Genomic DNA, 12,251 nt, shown 5'->3' with positions numbered 1-12,251 from the left:
TCCCCACCCCGTCGCACCCCCCTCCCCGTCCCATCCCCACCCGTCGCACCCCCCTCCCCTCCCCTCCCCTCCCCACCCCGTCGCACCCCCTCCCCTCCCCTCCCTCCCCACCCCGTCGCACCCCCCTCCCCTCCCCTCCCCTCCCCACCCCGTCGCACCCCCCTCCCCTCCCCTCCCCACCCCGTCGCACCCCCCTCCCCTCCCCTCCCCACCCCGTCGCACCCCCCTCCCCCTCCCCTCCCCTCCCCTCCCCTCCCCTCCCCGTCGCACCCCCCTCCCCTCCCCTCCCCGTCGCACCCCCCTCCCCTCCCCTCCCCGTCGCACCCACCCTCCCCTCCCCTCCCCGTCGCACCCCCCTCCCCTCCCCTCCCCGTCGCACCCCCCTCCCCTCCCCTCCCCCGTCGCACCCCCCTCCCCTCCCCTCCCCGCCCCGTCGCACCCCCCTCCCCTCCCCTCCCCCGCCCCGTCGCACCCCCTCCCCTCCCCTCCCGCCCGTCGCACCCCCTCGCCTCCCCTCCCCGTCGCACCCCCCTCCCCTCCCCTCCCCGCCCCGTCGCACCCCCCTCCCCTCCCCTCCCCGCCCCGTCGCACCCCCCTCCCCCTCCCCTCCCCGCCCCGTCGCACCCCCCTCCCGCCCCGTCGCACCCCCCTCCCCTCCCTCCCCGCCCCGTCGCACCCCCCTCCCCTCCCCTCCCGCCCCGTCGCACCCCCCTCCCTCCCCGCCCCGCGTCGCAACCCCCTCCCCTCCCCGCCCCGTCGCACCCCCCTCCCCTCCCCGCCCCGTCGCACCCCCCTCCCCTCCCCGCCCCGTCGCACCCCCCTCCCCTCCCCGCCCCGTCGCACCCCCCTCCCCTCCCCGCCCCGTCGCACCCCCCTCCCCTCCCCGCCCCGTCGCACCCCCCTCCCCTCCCCGCCCCGTCGCACCCCCCTCCCCTCCCCGCCCGTCGCACCCCCCTCCCCTCCCCGCCCCGTCGCACCCCCCTCCCCTCCCCGCCCCGTCGCACCCCCCTCCCCTCCCCGCCGCACCCCCCTCCCCTCCCCGCCGCACCCCCCTCCCCCTTCCCCGCCCCGTCGCACCCCCTCCCCTCCCCGCCCCGTCGCACCCCCCCTCCCCTCCCCGCCCCGTCGCACCCCCCTCCCCTCCCCGCCCCGTCGCACCCCCCTCCCCTCCCCGCCCCGTCGCACCCCCCTCCCCTCCCCGCCCCGCCCCGCCCCGTCGCACCCCCCTCCCCTCCCCGCCCCTCTTCCCCCACCCCCCTGCCCCCAGGCTCCTTCCCACGCCTGCCATTCCCTCCCCACCCCGAATCGGGATAAATGGTCATTCTCAGGTTGGCAATCAGTAACCAGTGGGGCTGCCGCAGGGATCAGTGCTGGGACATCAACTATTTACAATCTGTATTAACGATTTGGAGGAAGGGACCGAGTGCAACGTAGCCAAGCTTGCTGACAATACAAAGATGGGAGGAAAAGCAATGTTTGAGGAGGACACAAAAAATCTGTAAAAGGACATAGACAGGCAAAGTGAATGGGCAAAACTTTGGCAGATAGAGTATAATGTCGGAAAGTGTGAGGTCATGCACTTTAGCAGAAAAAAATTAAAGAGCATAGAAAACATAGAAAATAGGTGCAGGAGTAGGCCATTCGGCCCATCGAGCCTGCACCACCATTTCATAAGATCATGGCTGATCATTCCCTCAGTACCCCTTTCCTGCTTTCTCTCCATACCCCTTGATCCCTTTAGCCGTAAGGGCCATATCTAACTCCCTCTTGAATATATCCAATGAACTGGCATCAACAACTCTCTGCTGCAGGGAATTCCACAGGTTACCAACTCTGAGTGAAGAAGTTTCTCCTCATCTCAGTCCTAAATGGCCTACCCTTATCCTAAGGCTGTGTCCCCTGGTTCTGGACTTCCCCAACATCAGGAACAATATACCCGCATCGAACCTGTCCCATCCCGTCAGAATCTTGTATGTTTCTATGAGATCCCCTCTCATCCTTCTAAACTCCAATGTATAAAGGCCCAGTCGATCCAGTCTCCTCATATGTCAGTCTAGCCATCCCTGGAATCAGTCTGGTGAACCTTCGTGCACTCCCTCAATAGCAAGAACTTCCTTCCTCAGATTAGGAGACCAAAACTGAACACAATATTCCAGGTGAGGCCTCATCAAGGCCCTGTACAACTGCAGTAAGATCTCCCTGCTCCTATACTCAAGTCCCCTAGCTATGAAGGCCAACATACCATTTGCCGCCTTTACCACCTGCTGTACCTGTATGCCAACTTACAATGACTGATGAACCATGACACCCAGGTCTTGTTGCACCTCCCCTTTTCCTAATCTGCCACCATTCAGATAATAATCTGTCTTTGTGTTTTTGCCCCCGAAGTGGATAATCTCACATTTATCCTGCATCTGCCCACTCACGTAACCTGTCTAAGTCACCCTGCAGCCTCTTAGCGTCCCCCTCGCAGCTCCACCGCCACCCAGTTTAGTGTCAGCTGCAAACTTGGAGATATTACACTCAATTCCTTCATCCAAATCATTGATGTATATTGTAAAGAGCTGGGGTTCCAGCACTGAGCCCTGCGGCACTCCACTAGTCGCTGCCTGCCATTCTGAAAAGGACCCGTTTATTCTGACTCTCTGTTTCCTCCTTCTCACTAGACCCTTGGTCCCCTAGTATTTCTGGAAGGCTATTTGTGTCTTCCTTCATGAAGGCAGAACCAAAGTATTTGTTCAACTGGTCTGCCATTTCTTTGTTCCCATTATAAATTCACCTGAATCTAACTGCAAGGGACCTACGTTTGTCTTCACTAATCTTTTTCTCTTCACAAATCTATCGAAGCTTTTGCAGTCAGTTTTTATGTTCCCAGCAAGCTCCTCTCATACTCCATTTTCCCCTCTTAATTAAACCCTTTGTCCTCCTCTGCTGAATTCTAAATTTCTCCCAGTCCTCAGGTTTGCTGCTTTTTCTGGCCAATTTATATGTCTCTTGGATTTAACACTATCCTTAATTTCCCTTGTTAGCCACGTTTGAGCCAACTTCCCCGTTTTATTTTTACTCTAGACAGGGATGTTCAATTGTTGAAGTTCATCCATGTGATCTTTAAATGTCTGTTATTGCCTATCCACCATCAACCCTTTAAGTATCATTTGCCAGTCTATCCTCGCCAATTCACGTCTCATACCATCGAAGTTACCTTTACTTAAGTACAGGAGCCTAGTCTCTGAATTAACTGTCACACTCCATCTTAATAAAGAATTCTACCATATTATGGTCACTCTTCCCCAAGGGCCCTCGCACAACAAGATTGCTAATTAGTCCTTTCTCTTTACACATCACCCAGTCTAGGATGGCCAACCCTGTAGTTGGTTCCTCGACATATTGATCTAGAAAACCATCCCTAATACACTCCAGGATATCCTCCTCCATCGCATTGCTACCAGTTTGGTTAGCCCAATCAATATGTAGATTAAAGTCGCTCATGATAACTGCTGTACCTTTATTGCACGCATCCCTAATTTCTTGTTTGATGCTGTCCCCAACCTCACTTCTACTGTTTGGTGGTCTGTACACAACTCCTACTAGCGTTTTCTGCCCTTTGGTATTCCGTAGTTCCACCTATACCGATTCCACATCATCCAAGCTAATGTCCTTCCTTACTATTGCGTTAATTTCCTCTTTAACCAGCAACTCCACCCCACCTCCTTTTCCTTTCTGTCTATCCTTCCTGAATGTTGAATACCCTTGGATGTTGAGTTCCCAGCCTTGGTCACCCTGGAGCCATGTCTCCGTGATGCCAACTATATCATATTCGTTACTTGCTGCCTACGCATTTAATTCATCCACCTTATTACGAATATTCCTCGCATTGCGGCACAGAGCCTTCAGGCTTGTCTTTTTAACACACTTTGCCACTTTAGAATTTTGCTGTAATATGGCCCTTTTTGCTTTTTGCCTTGGGTTTCTCTGCCCTCCACTTTTACTTTTCTTCTTTCTATCTTTTGCTTCTGTCTTTCTGTTTTTTGCTTCTTTGCAAGTTACTATTTAAATGGAGAAAGATTGCAAAGTGCCGCAGTACAGCGGGACCTGGGGGTACTTGTGCATTAACAAACGTGGACTGGATTCCAGGTATAATGCATAAATCCTGGAATTATTTGGGAGGCAAAATGGAGGCTATGATGGTGGGCTGAATGGTCTTCCTCATCCATCCATTTTGTGACCATGGTACTTGTGCATGAAACACAAAAGGATAGTATTCAGCTACAGCAAGTGATCAGGAAGTCCAATGGAATCTTGGCCTTTATTGCAAAGGGGATGGAGTATAAAAGCAGGGAAATTTTGCTACAGTTATACAGGGTATTGGTGAGACCTGGAATACTGCGTGCAGTTTTGCTTTCCATATTTACGAAAGGATATACTTGCTTTGGAGGCAGTTCAGAGAAAGTTCACTAGGTTGATTCCGGATATGAGGGGGGTTGACTTATGAGGAAAGGTTGAGTAGGTTGGGCCTCTACTCATTGGAATTCAGAAGAATGAGAGGTGATCTGATCAAAACATACAAGATTATGAGGGGTCTTGACAAGGTGGATGCAGAGAGGATGTTTCCACTGATGGGGGAGACTAGAACTAGAGGGCATGATCTTAGAATAAGGGGCCGCCCATTTAAAACTGAGATGAGGAGAAATTTCTTCTCAGAGGGTTGTAAATCTGTGGAATTCGCTGCCTCAGAGAGCTGTGGAAGCTGGGACATTGAATACGTTTAAGACAGAACTAGACAGTTTCTTAAACGATAAGGGGAGCGGGCAGGGAAGTGGAGCTGAGTCCATGATCAGATCAGCCATGATCTTATTGAATGGCGGAGCAGGCTCGAGGGGCCGTATGGCCTACTCCTGTTCCTAATTCTTATATTCTTATGATTTTGGGCAGGGCTAACAAGGCAAGGGAATACACATTAAACGGTAGGACACTGAAATATAGAGGAACAAAGTGTAGTGCATGTCCACAGATCCCTGAAGATAGCATGCCAGGTAGATAACGTGGTTAAGTAAGAAGGCTTGCGGAATACTTGCCTTTAGTAGCCGAGGCATAGAATACAAGAGCAGAGGTTATGCTTGAACTGTATAAAACACTGGTTAGGCCACAGCTAGAGTACTGCGTGCAGTTGTGACCACCACTTTGCAGGAAGAATGTGATTGCACTTGAGAGGGTACAGAGGAGATTTATGAGGATGTTGCTTGGACTGGAGAATTTTAGCTATGAGGAAAGATTGGATAGGCTGGGTTTGTTTTCTTTGGAACAGAGGAGGCTGAGGGGAGATTTAATTGAGGTGTATAAAATTATGAGGGGCCTGGATAGAAAGGATCTATTTCCCTTAGCAGAGGGGTCAGCAATCAGAGGGCATAGATTTAAAGTAATTGGTTGGAGTTTAGAGGTGATTTGAAGGGAAATTTTTTCACCCAGTGGGTGGTGGGGGTCTGAAACTCACTGCCTGAAGGGGTGATAGAGGCAGAAACCAAGAGCTGGAAAGTGAGATTAGGCTGAATAGCTCTTTATCAGCCGGCGCGGACTCAATGGGCCGAAATGGCCATCTTCCGTGCTGTAAATTTCTATGATTCTATGAACTCCCCTTCCCCGTCACACCATCTCCCTCAATTCCACCCCCCCCCTCAATTCCACCCCCCCCCTCAATTCCACCCCCCCCTCAATTCCACCCCCCGCCCTCAATTCCACCCCCCGCCCTCAATTCCACCCCCCGCCCTCAATTCCACCCCCCGCCCTCAATTCCACCCCCACCCTCTTCACAACCCCTCCCCAACCCCTGTCACAACCACTCCCCAACCCCTGTCACAACCACTCCCCCAACTCTCGTTCCCCCACCCCCAATCACATCACCTCTCCCAACTCTCAACATCTCTGCTCCTCCCTGTTTATTGCCATGCATTTTATTACGCACAGGTGACGAAATTGACTCATCTGAATATAACACTGACTCTCACACCTTCTAGCATCTCCATTACTGTGGAGACATCCTCTGCTTTGATCTTGTACCCAATTTACAGCCCATGCTCATCAGAAAGCTATTTGAACCTTTAACCCAGCATGTATTACCTCACAGACTGCGCAGAGTGAACTGCGAGGTATTCGGGTAATATGGACCTTCGCTCCCACGCCCGGCACAGCTCACCACACCACTCCTGGCACAGCTCATCACCGGTATAGCTCCCAGAGGTGAGAGTGCTACCCACTGAGCCACTGCTGACACACGTGCTATGTAGTGATCTTGTTTTTTCTGAAGAGATTGTGCTGTAATCATCTTGTGCACACCAGTTAGAACCAGTGTTGGGAACAGAATGCGGAAGTTTAAATAACTATCACGAGTGCAGTTCAAGCTGGCAGAATAAGGAACCAGCAGGCCCACGAATGGCTCATACAACAGAAATCGCAGTTCGCAAAGTACTTCATTGGCTGTGAAGCTTTTTGGGATGTCCTGAAAGGTGCTACATCAAGGCAAGTTTCTTTCTTTAAGACTCTGTCCTCTCTGCTCTTTCCCAGATGACCTAGCAGAGCTGCTACTCGGAGAGTTAAAGCTGGAGCAGTACCTGAAGGAAAACCCAGTCAAACAGGGCGCCAGTCCTCCAGGCACCAAGCCAAAGCTAATCGAGGTGAAGAAGCACTTGACAGCTGCACTCGACAGGGGCAACTTAAAGGTAATTCACCTTTCGTTCAGGAGCCCACTGCAACTTTTGTACCTGCTTCAGTAGAACATTTCTGACACGAATTTGCAAACTGCGTCTGATGTATACCGTATCAGCAGCTGCTGTTAACAGAATTCGCCCAATCCCAAGGCTGAAAATCTCTATTAATTAAAAATGTATATATATTCACGTTGCTCTCTTGAAGGTGCTGAGTTATGCCGGGTGTTGTGCTGTGTGTTGTTTGGTGTGCTGTGCGGTATGGTGCTGTGTGTTATGTATGTAGTCAGGGAGTAGCGTTTGGATTCTCCGTTATGCTGGGTATGTTTTGTGCTCGTCATCCATTTTGATCTGAATCAGCTTCTGTGAAGAGCCCTGGGACGGTCTTTGTACATTAAAGGTGCTATATAAATGCAAGTAATTGCCTGATTTACTGTGAGCATCATGGCCATGCTCGGGTCAGTCACAGGTCATTTGTTGATGGGAAGTTTGAGATCGACCTGAAGCTAGAAATTTATACCTTCTAATCTGTAAATGTGTCTCATTAGCTTAAATTGGCCTTTGTAGGAGTTAGATTTTGTGGGCTTAGTGGGGCAGGCCACATTAAGCACAGCTCCATCATAGCAGCTGAATAATGCACTATGCATTGCATGATATAAATATTCCTGTCGTTATGAAACAGCGACATACTGTGAGCAGGGGCCATGTGGAGATGTGCTAGTGTTTGGTGAGGTATTCACGCGCTGTTTGTTCATACCATTTGCATCTTTTTTCAGCAAGAATTTGCGCAGGAAGCCAACTTGATTTTGGCCAAGTGTTGTTATGTGGATGGTGATCACGCACGATCTCTCGCCCTGTATTCCAACATAATTCTGGACAAGATGCAGTTGGTGGCAGTGCCTGTCTATAGGCTCAGAATCATCGCCGAATCCTATGCCACAAAAGGTGAGAGAACACGCTTTTTTATTAACCTCGAACTCCTTACTGATGTGCTGGCAACTGAAAAGCCAAATGCAACTAATTTACCTCCTGCGATATTATGTTGTTTTGGCAGAGGGGGCTTTGTCTTCGCTTCCCTGGGATGTTTAGCTGCATCAATTGGATGCATCCTTGATGACTTAGCCCGACTCGTACAGTATTGAGTCAACCTCCCCATCGTACTCAACAGAGTATGGCCCAGACGGAAAGGGAAGCAACCTATATTGAGGTTTCCCCATGGTAAAGGGGAGGAAGCTGAGCACACCCCAATCCAGTCTGAAGTTGCTCCATCCCTCCCACCCACTGTTTGAAATGGAGCTGCTGCTGCCTGGAGGTACAGTCTCTAATTGACGCAGCACCAGAGGAGTCTAGCAGCGAGGACTCCCATCATCCACAGGTCTCAGTCCCGTGCAATTGGCATGTGAGAGAACAGCCAAAGATGTACCTAGTACGAGTCTCTCATAGGCAGGATTGTCAGCAGTGCCGATGGAACCATAAAATTACAGAGAGATATTAATAGATTAAATGAATGGGCAAAACTATGTAAATGGATTTCAGTCTAGGTAAGTGTGAGGTTATCCATTTTGGACCAAACTAGGATAGATCAGAGTACTTTCTAAATGGTGATGAGCTAGAAACAGTGGAGGTTCAAAGAAATCTAGGCGTCCATGTACATACATCATTAAAATGTCATGGACAGGTACAGAAAATAATTAAAAAGTCTAATAGAATAGTGGCCTTATATCTAGAGGACTGGAATACAGAGGGTAGAAGTCATGCTGTATCTATAACAAAGCCTGAGTTAGACCACACCTGGAATACTGTGTTCAGTTCTGGGCACCACATCATGGGAACGATTTACTGGCCTTGGAGGGAGTACAGCGTAGATTTACCAGAATGATAGCTGGACTCCAAGAGGTAAATTACGAGGAGAGATTACACAAATTCAGGTTGTAATTCCTGGAATTTAGAAGATTAAAGGGTGATTTGATCGAAGTTTTGAAGATATTAAGGAGAATTGATAGGGTAGATAGAGAGAAACTATTTCTGCTGGTTGGGGATTCTGGGGGGGGGAGGGGGGTGGGGGGGGCGCGGACATCGCTTAAAAATTAGAGCCAGGCCTTTTAGGAGTGAAGTTAGGAAACACTTGAAGTTTGGAACTCTCTTCCACAAATGGTAGTTGATGCTGGGCCAATTAACTTTAAATCTGAGATTGATAGATTTTTATTAACCAAAGGTATTCAGGGATATGGGGCAAAGAGGGGCTATATGGAGTTAGACCACAGATCAGCCATGATCTCATTAAATGGTGGAACAGGCTGAATGGCCTACTCCTATATTCCTTCCCTTTAAGTGCTATATTCCTTCCCTTTAAGTGCAAGGAGAGACTAGTGCTATTGCTATAAACTTCTATGATACATCAATACTGCAAAGAGGGATCATGAGGAAAACATACCTGAACAACAACAACTTGCATTTCTATATCACCTTTAACGTAGCAAAACATCCCAAGGTGCTTCACAGGAGTGATTATCAAACAAAAGTTGACACCGAGCTACATAAGGAGATATTAGGACAGGTGACTAAAAGCTTGGTCAAAGGTTTTAAGGAATGTCTTAAAGGCACAGAGTGAAAGGAGTTCATTCCACAGTTTAGGGCCTGGGCAGCTGAAGGTATTGCCGCCAATGGTGGAGCAATGAAAATTGGGGATGCGTAAGAATTGGAGGAGCGCAGAGATCTCGGAGTGATTTGAAAAGGATGAGAATTTTAAAATTAAGATGCTGCCGGACTGCGAGTGCAGGGATGATGGGTGAACGGTACTTGTTGCGAGTTAGGATATGGGCAGCAAAGCAGACCAGTAAAACATCGTCAGGAGCAGTGTTCCCTGTAATTTTTGGGGGGTGCACGGCCCCTTTAATGGGCTGTGCAACCCATTCAAAATATTTAAAAGCCAGCTGCCCAGGACCCCTGGAGCACTGTATATAAGGGATATTATAAAGGAGCATCTTGAGGGGCATGTGTTAGTCAAGGACCGTTATGTGGGTTTAGGAGTGATAGGGTCATGTTGGACTAATTTATTGGATTTCTTCGAGGAGATGACAGACCAGGTAGATCGGGGCGAGACAGTGGGTGTTATTTACCTGGATTTCAGGAAGACATTCAACACTGTCCTACATAATAGGCTAATATAGAAGGTTCAGGCCCATGAGCTAGAACGAATGGATTGGGAATTGGTTGGTAGACAACAATTAGCAGTAGTGCGTGGGCAGGTATCTATTTGGCAATATAAGTTGTTGTTGGCAGTCATTTACCAGTCACAAGGTTCATTATTCGGGTCACTATTTCTAATTTTTAATAAATGATCTAGAGGAAGGAATTGTGTCCAAGATTTGCAGATGAAACCAAATTGGAAGCGGTGGCAAATAATGAATATCAGTGCGCACAAATTGATGAGAAAAAGCCGCTCGATCAGTGGGCAGATGCACTTTAGACACAAGGAAAGGGAAGGTTGATGCTAAATGGGAATGTGATTGAGGTATCTCAGCAGAAGAGAGATCTTGGGGGTTTTCTCTTCTCTTTGGCAGTCCCTCGGAGTTGAGGATGTCTTGCTTCCACACTAAAATAAGTTCTAAGGTAACTGACGAGACCAATGCGGGATCTACAGTCCCTGTCACAGGTGGGGTGGATGGTGGTGGGAGAGACTGGTGGATGGGATGTTTGATTTGCCGTGCGCTCCTTCCACTTTTTGTGCTTGGCTTCCGCGTGCGCCCGGTGAAGAGACGCGAGGTGTTCGGCACCTTCCCGGATGCTGCTCCTCCACTTTGAATGCTCTTGGGCCAAGGGTTTACAAGAGTCACGCCTGCCATGACTTCGCTCAGAGTAGAGTGCTTCTTTCGGGAGTCTAGCATTGGGCATGTGGACAATGTGGCCCGTCCGTCAGAGCTGGTCGAGCGTGATCAATGCCTCAATACTGGGGAAGTTGGCCTGAGAGAGAATACTGATGTTGGTGTACCTATCTTGCCACTGAATTTGCCAAATTTTGCGGAGGCAGCATTGGTGGTACTTCTCCAGTGCTTTGAGGTGCCTACTGTACATAGTCCATGTGTCTGAAGCATATAGGAGGGTGGGTATCACTACTGCTCTGTAAACCATGAGTTTGGTGCTGGGTTTGAGATCCTGGTCTTAGAAACATAGAAAATAGGTGCAGGAGTAGGCCATTCGGCCCTTCGAGCCTGCACCGCCATTCAATGAGTTCATGGATGGACATGCAACTTCATTACCCCATTCCTGCTTTCTCGCCATACCCCTTGATCCCCCTAGTGGTAAGGACTACATCTAACTCCTTTTTGAATATATTTAGTGAATTGGCCTCAACAACTTTCTGTGGTAGAGAATTCCACAGGTTCACAACTCTCTGGGTGAAGAAGTTTCTCCTCATCTCAGTCCTAAATGGCTTGCCCCTTATCCTTAGACTGTGACCCCTGGTTCTGGACTTCCCCAACATTGGGAACAATGTTCCTGCATCTAACCTGTCTAAACCCGTCAGAATTTTAAACGTTTCTATGAGATCCCCCCTCATTCTTCTGAACTCCAGTGAATACAAGCCCAGTTGATCAGTCTTTCTTGATATGTCAGTCCCGCCATCCCGGGAATCAGTCTGGTGAACCTTCGCTGCACTCCCTCAGTAGCAAGAATGTCCTTCCTCAAGTTAGGAGACCAAAACTGTACACAATACTCCAGGTATGGCCTCACCAAGGCCCTGTACAACTGTAGTAATACCTCCCTGTCCCTGTACTCAAATCCCCTGGCTATGAAGGCCAACATGCCATTTGCCTTCTTAGCCGCCTGCTGTACCTGCATGCCAACCTTCAGTGACTGATGTACCATGACACCAGGTCTCGTTGTCACCATTCAGATAATAGTCTGTCTCTCTGTTTTTGCAACCAAAGTGGACAACCTCACATTTATCCACATTATACTTCATCTGCCATGCATTTGCCCACTCACCTAACCTATCCAAGTCACTCTGCAGTCCCATAGCATCCTCCCGCAGCTCACACTGCCACCCAACTTAGTGTCATCCGCAAATTTGGAGATACTACATTTAATCCCCTCGTCTAAATCATTAATGTACAGTGTAAACAGCTGGGGCCCCAGCACAGAACCTTGCGGTACCCCACTAGTCACTGCCTGCCATTCTGAAAAGTCCCCATTTACTCCTACTCTTTGCTTCCTGTCTGCCAACCAGTTCTCAATCCACGTCAGCACACTACCCCCAATCCCATGTGCTTTAACTTTGCACATTAATCTCTTGTGTGGGACCTTGTCGAAAGCCTTCTGACCACATCAACTGGTTCTCCCTTGTCCACTCTACTGGAAACATCCTCAAAAAATTCCAGAAGATTTGTCAAGCATGATTTCCCTTTCACAAATCCATGCTGACTTGGACCTATCATGTCACCTCTTTCCAAATGCGCTGCTATGACATCCTTAATAATTGATTCCATCATTTTACCCACTACCGATGTCAGGCTGACCGGTCTATAATTCCCTGTTTTCTCTCTCCCTCCTTTT

The 12,251-nt window shown here is 49.6% G+C and overlaps 1 protein-coding gene across 9 annotated transcripts in view; it reads left to right on the top strand.

Annotated features, from left to right (window-relative positions):
• Positions 1 to 12,251, top strand: part of ttc7b (tetratricopeptide repeat domain 7B) — a 453,719-nt gene that overhangs the window by 51,706 nt on the left and 389,762 nt on the right. For all 9 annotated transcript variants that reach the window (XM_070879667.1, XM_070879664.1, XM_070879666.1 and 6 more), the window contains 2 exons: positions 6,559 to 6,713; positions 7,475 to 7,643. In XM_070879667.1, coding sequence (XP_070735768.1) covers positions 6,559 to 6,713; positions 7,475 to 7,643 — 324 coding nt within the window. The remainder of the gene's footprint in view (positions 1 to 6,558; positions 6,714 to 7,474; positions 7,644 to 12,251) is intronic.

The sequence above is a fragment of the Pristiophorus japonicus genome, chromosome 4, assembly GCF_044704955.1.
Source record: "Pristiophorus japonicus isolate sPriJap1 chromosome 4, sPriJap1.hap1, whole genome shotgun sequence".
NCBI lineage: Eukaryota > Metazoa > Chordata > Chondrichthyes > Pristiophoridae > Pristiophorus > Pristiophorus japonicus.
Note: the sequence above shows the minus strand (reverse complement) of the source record. Positions and strands in the feature narration are given on the sequence as shown.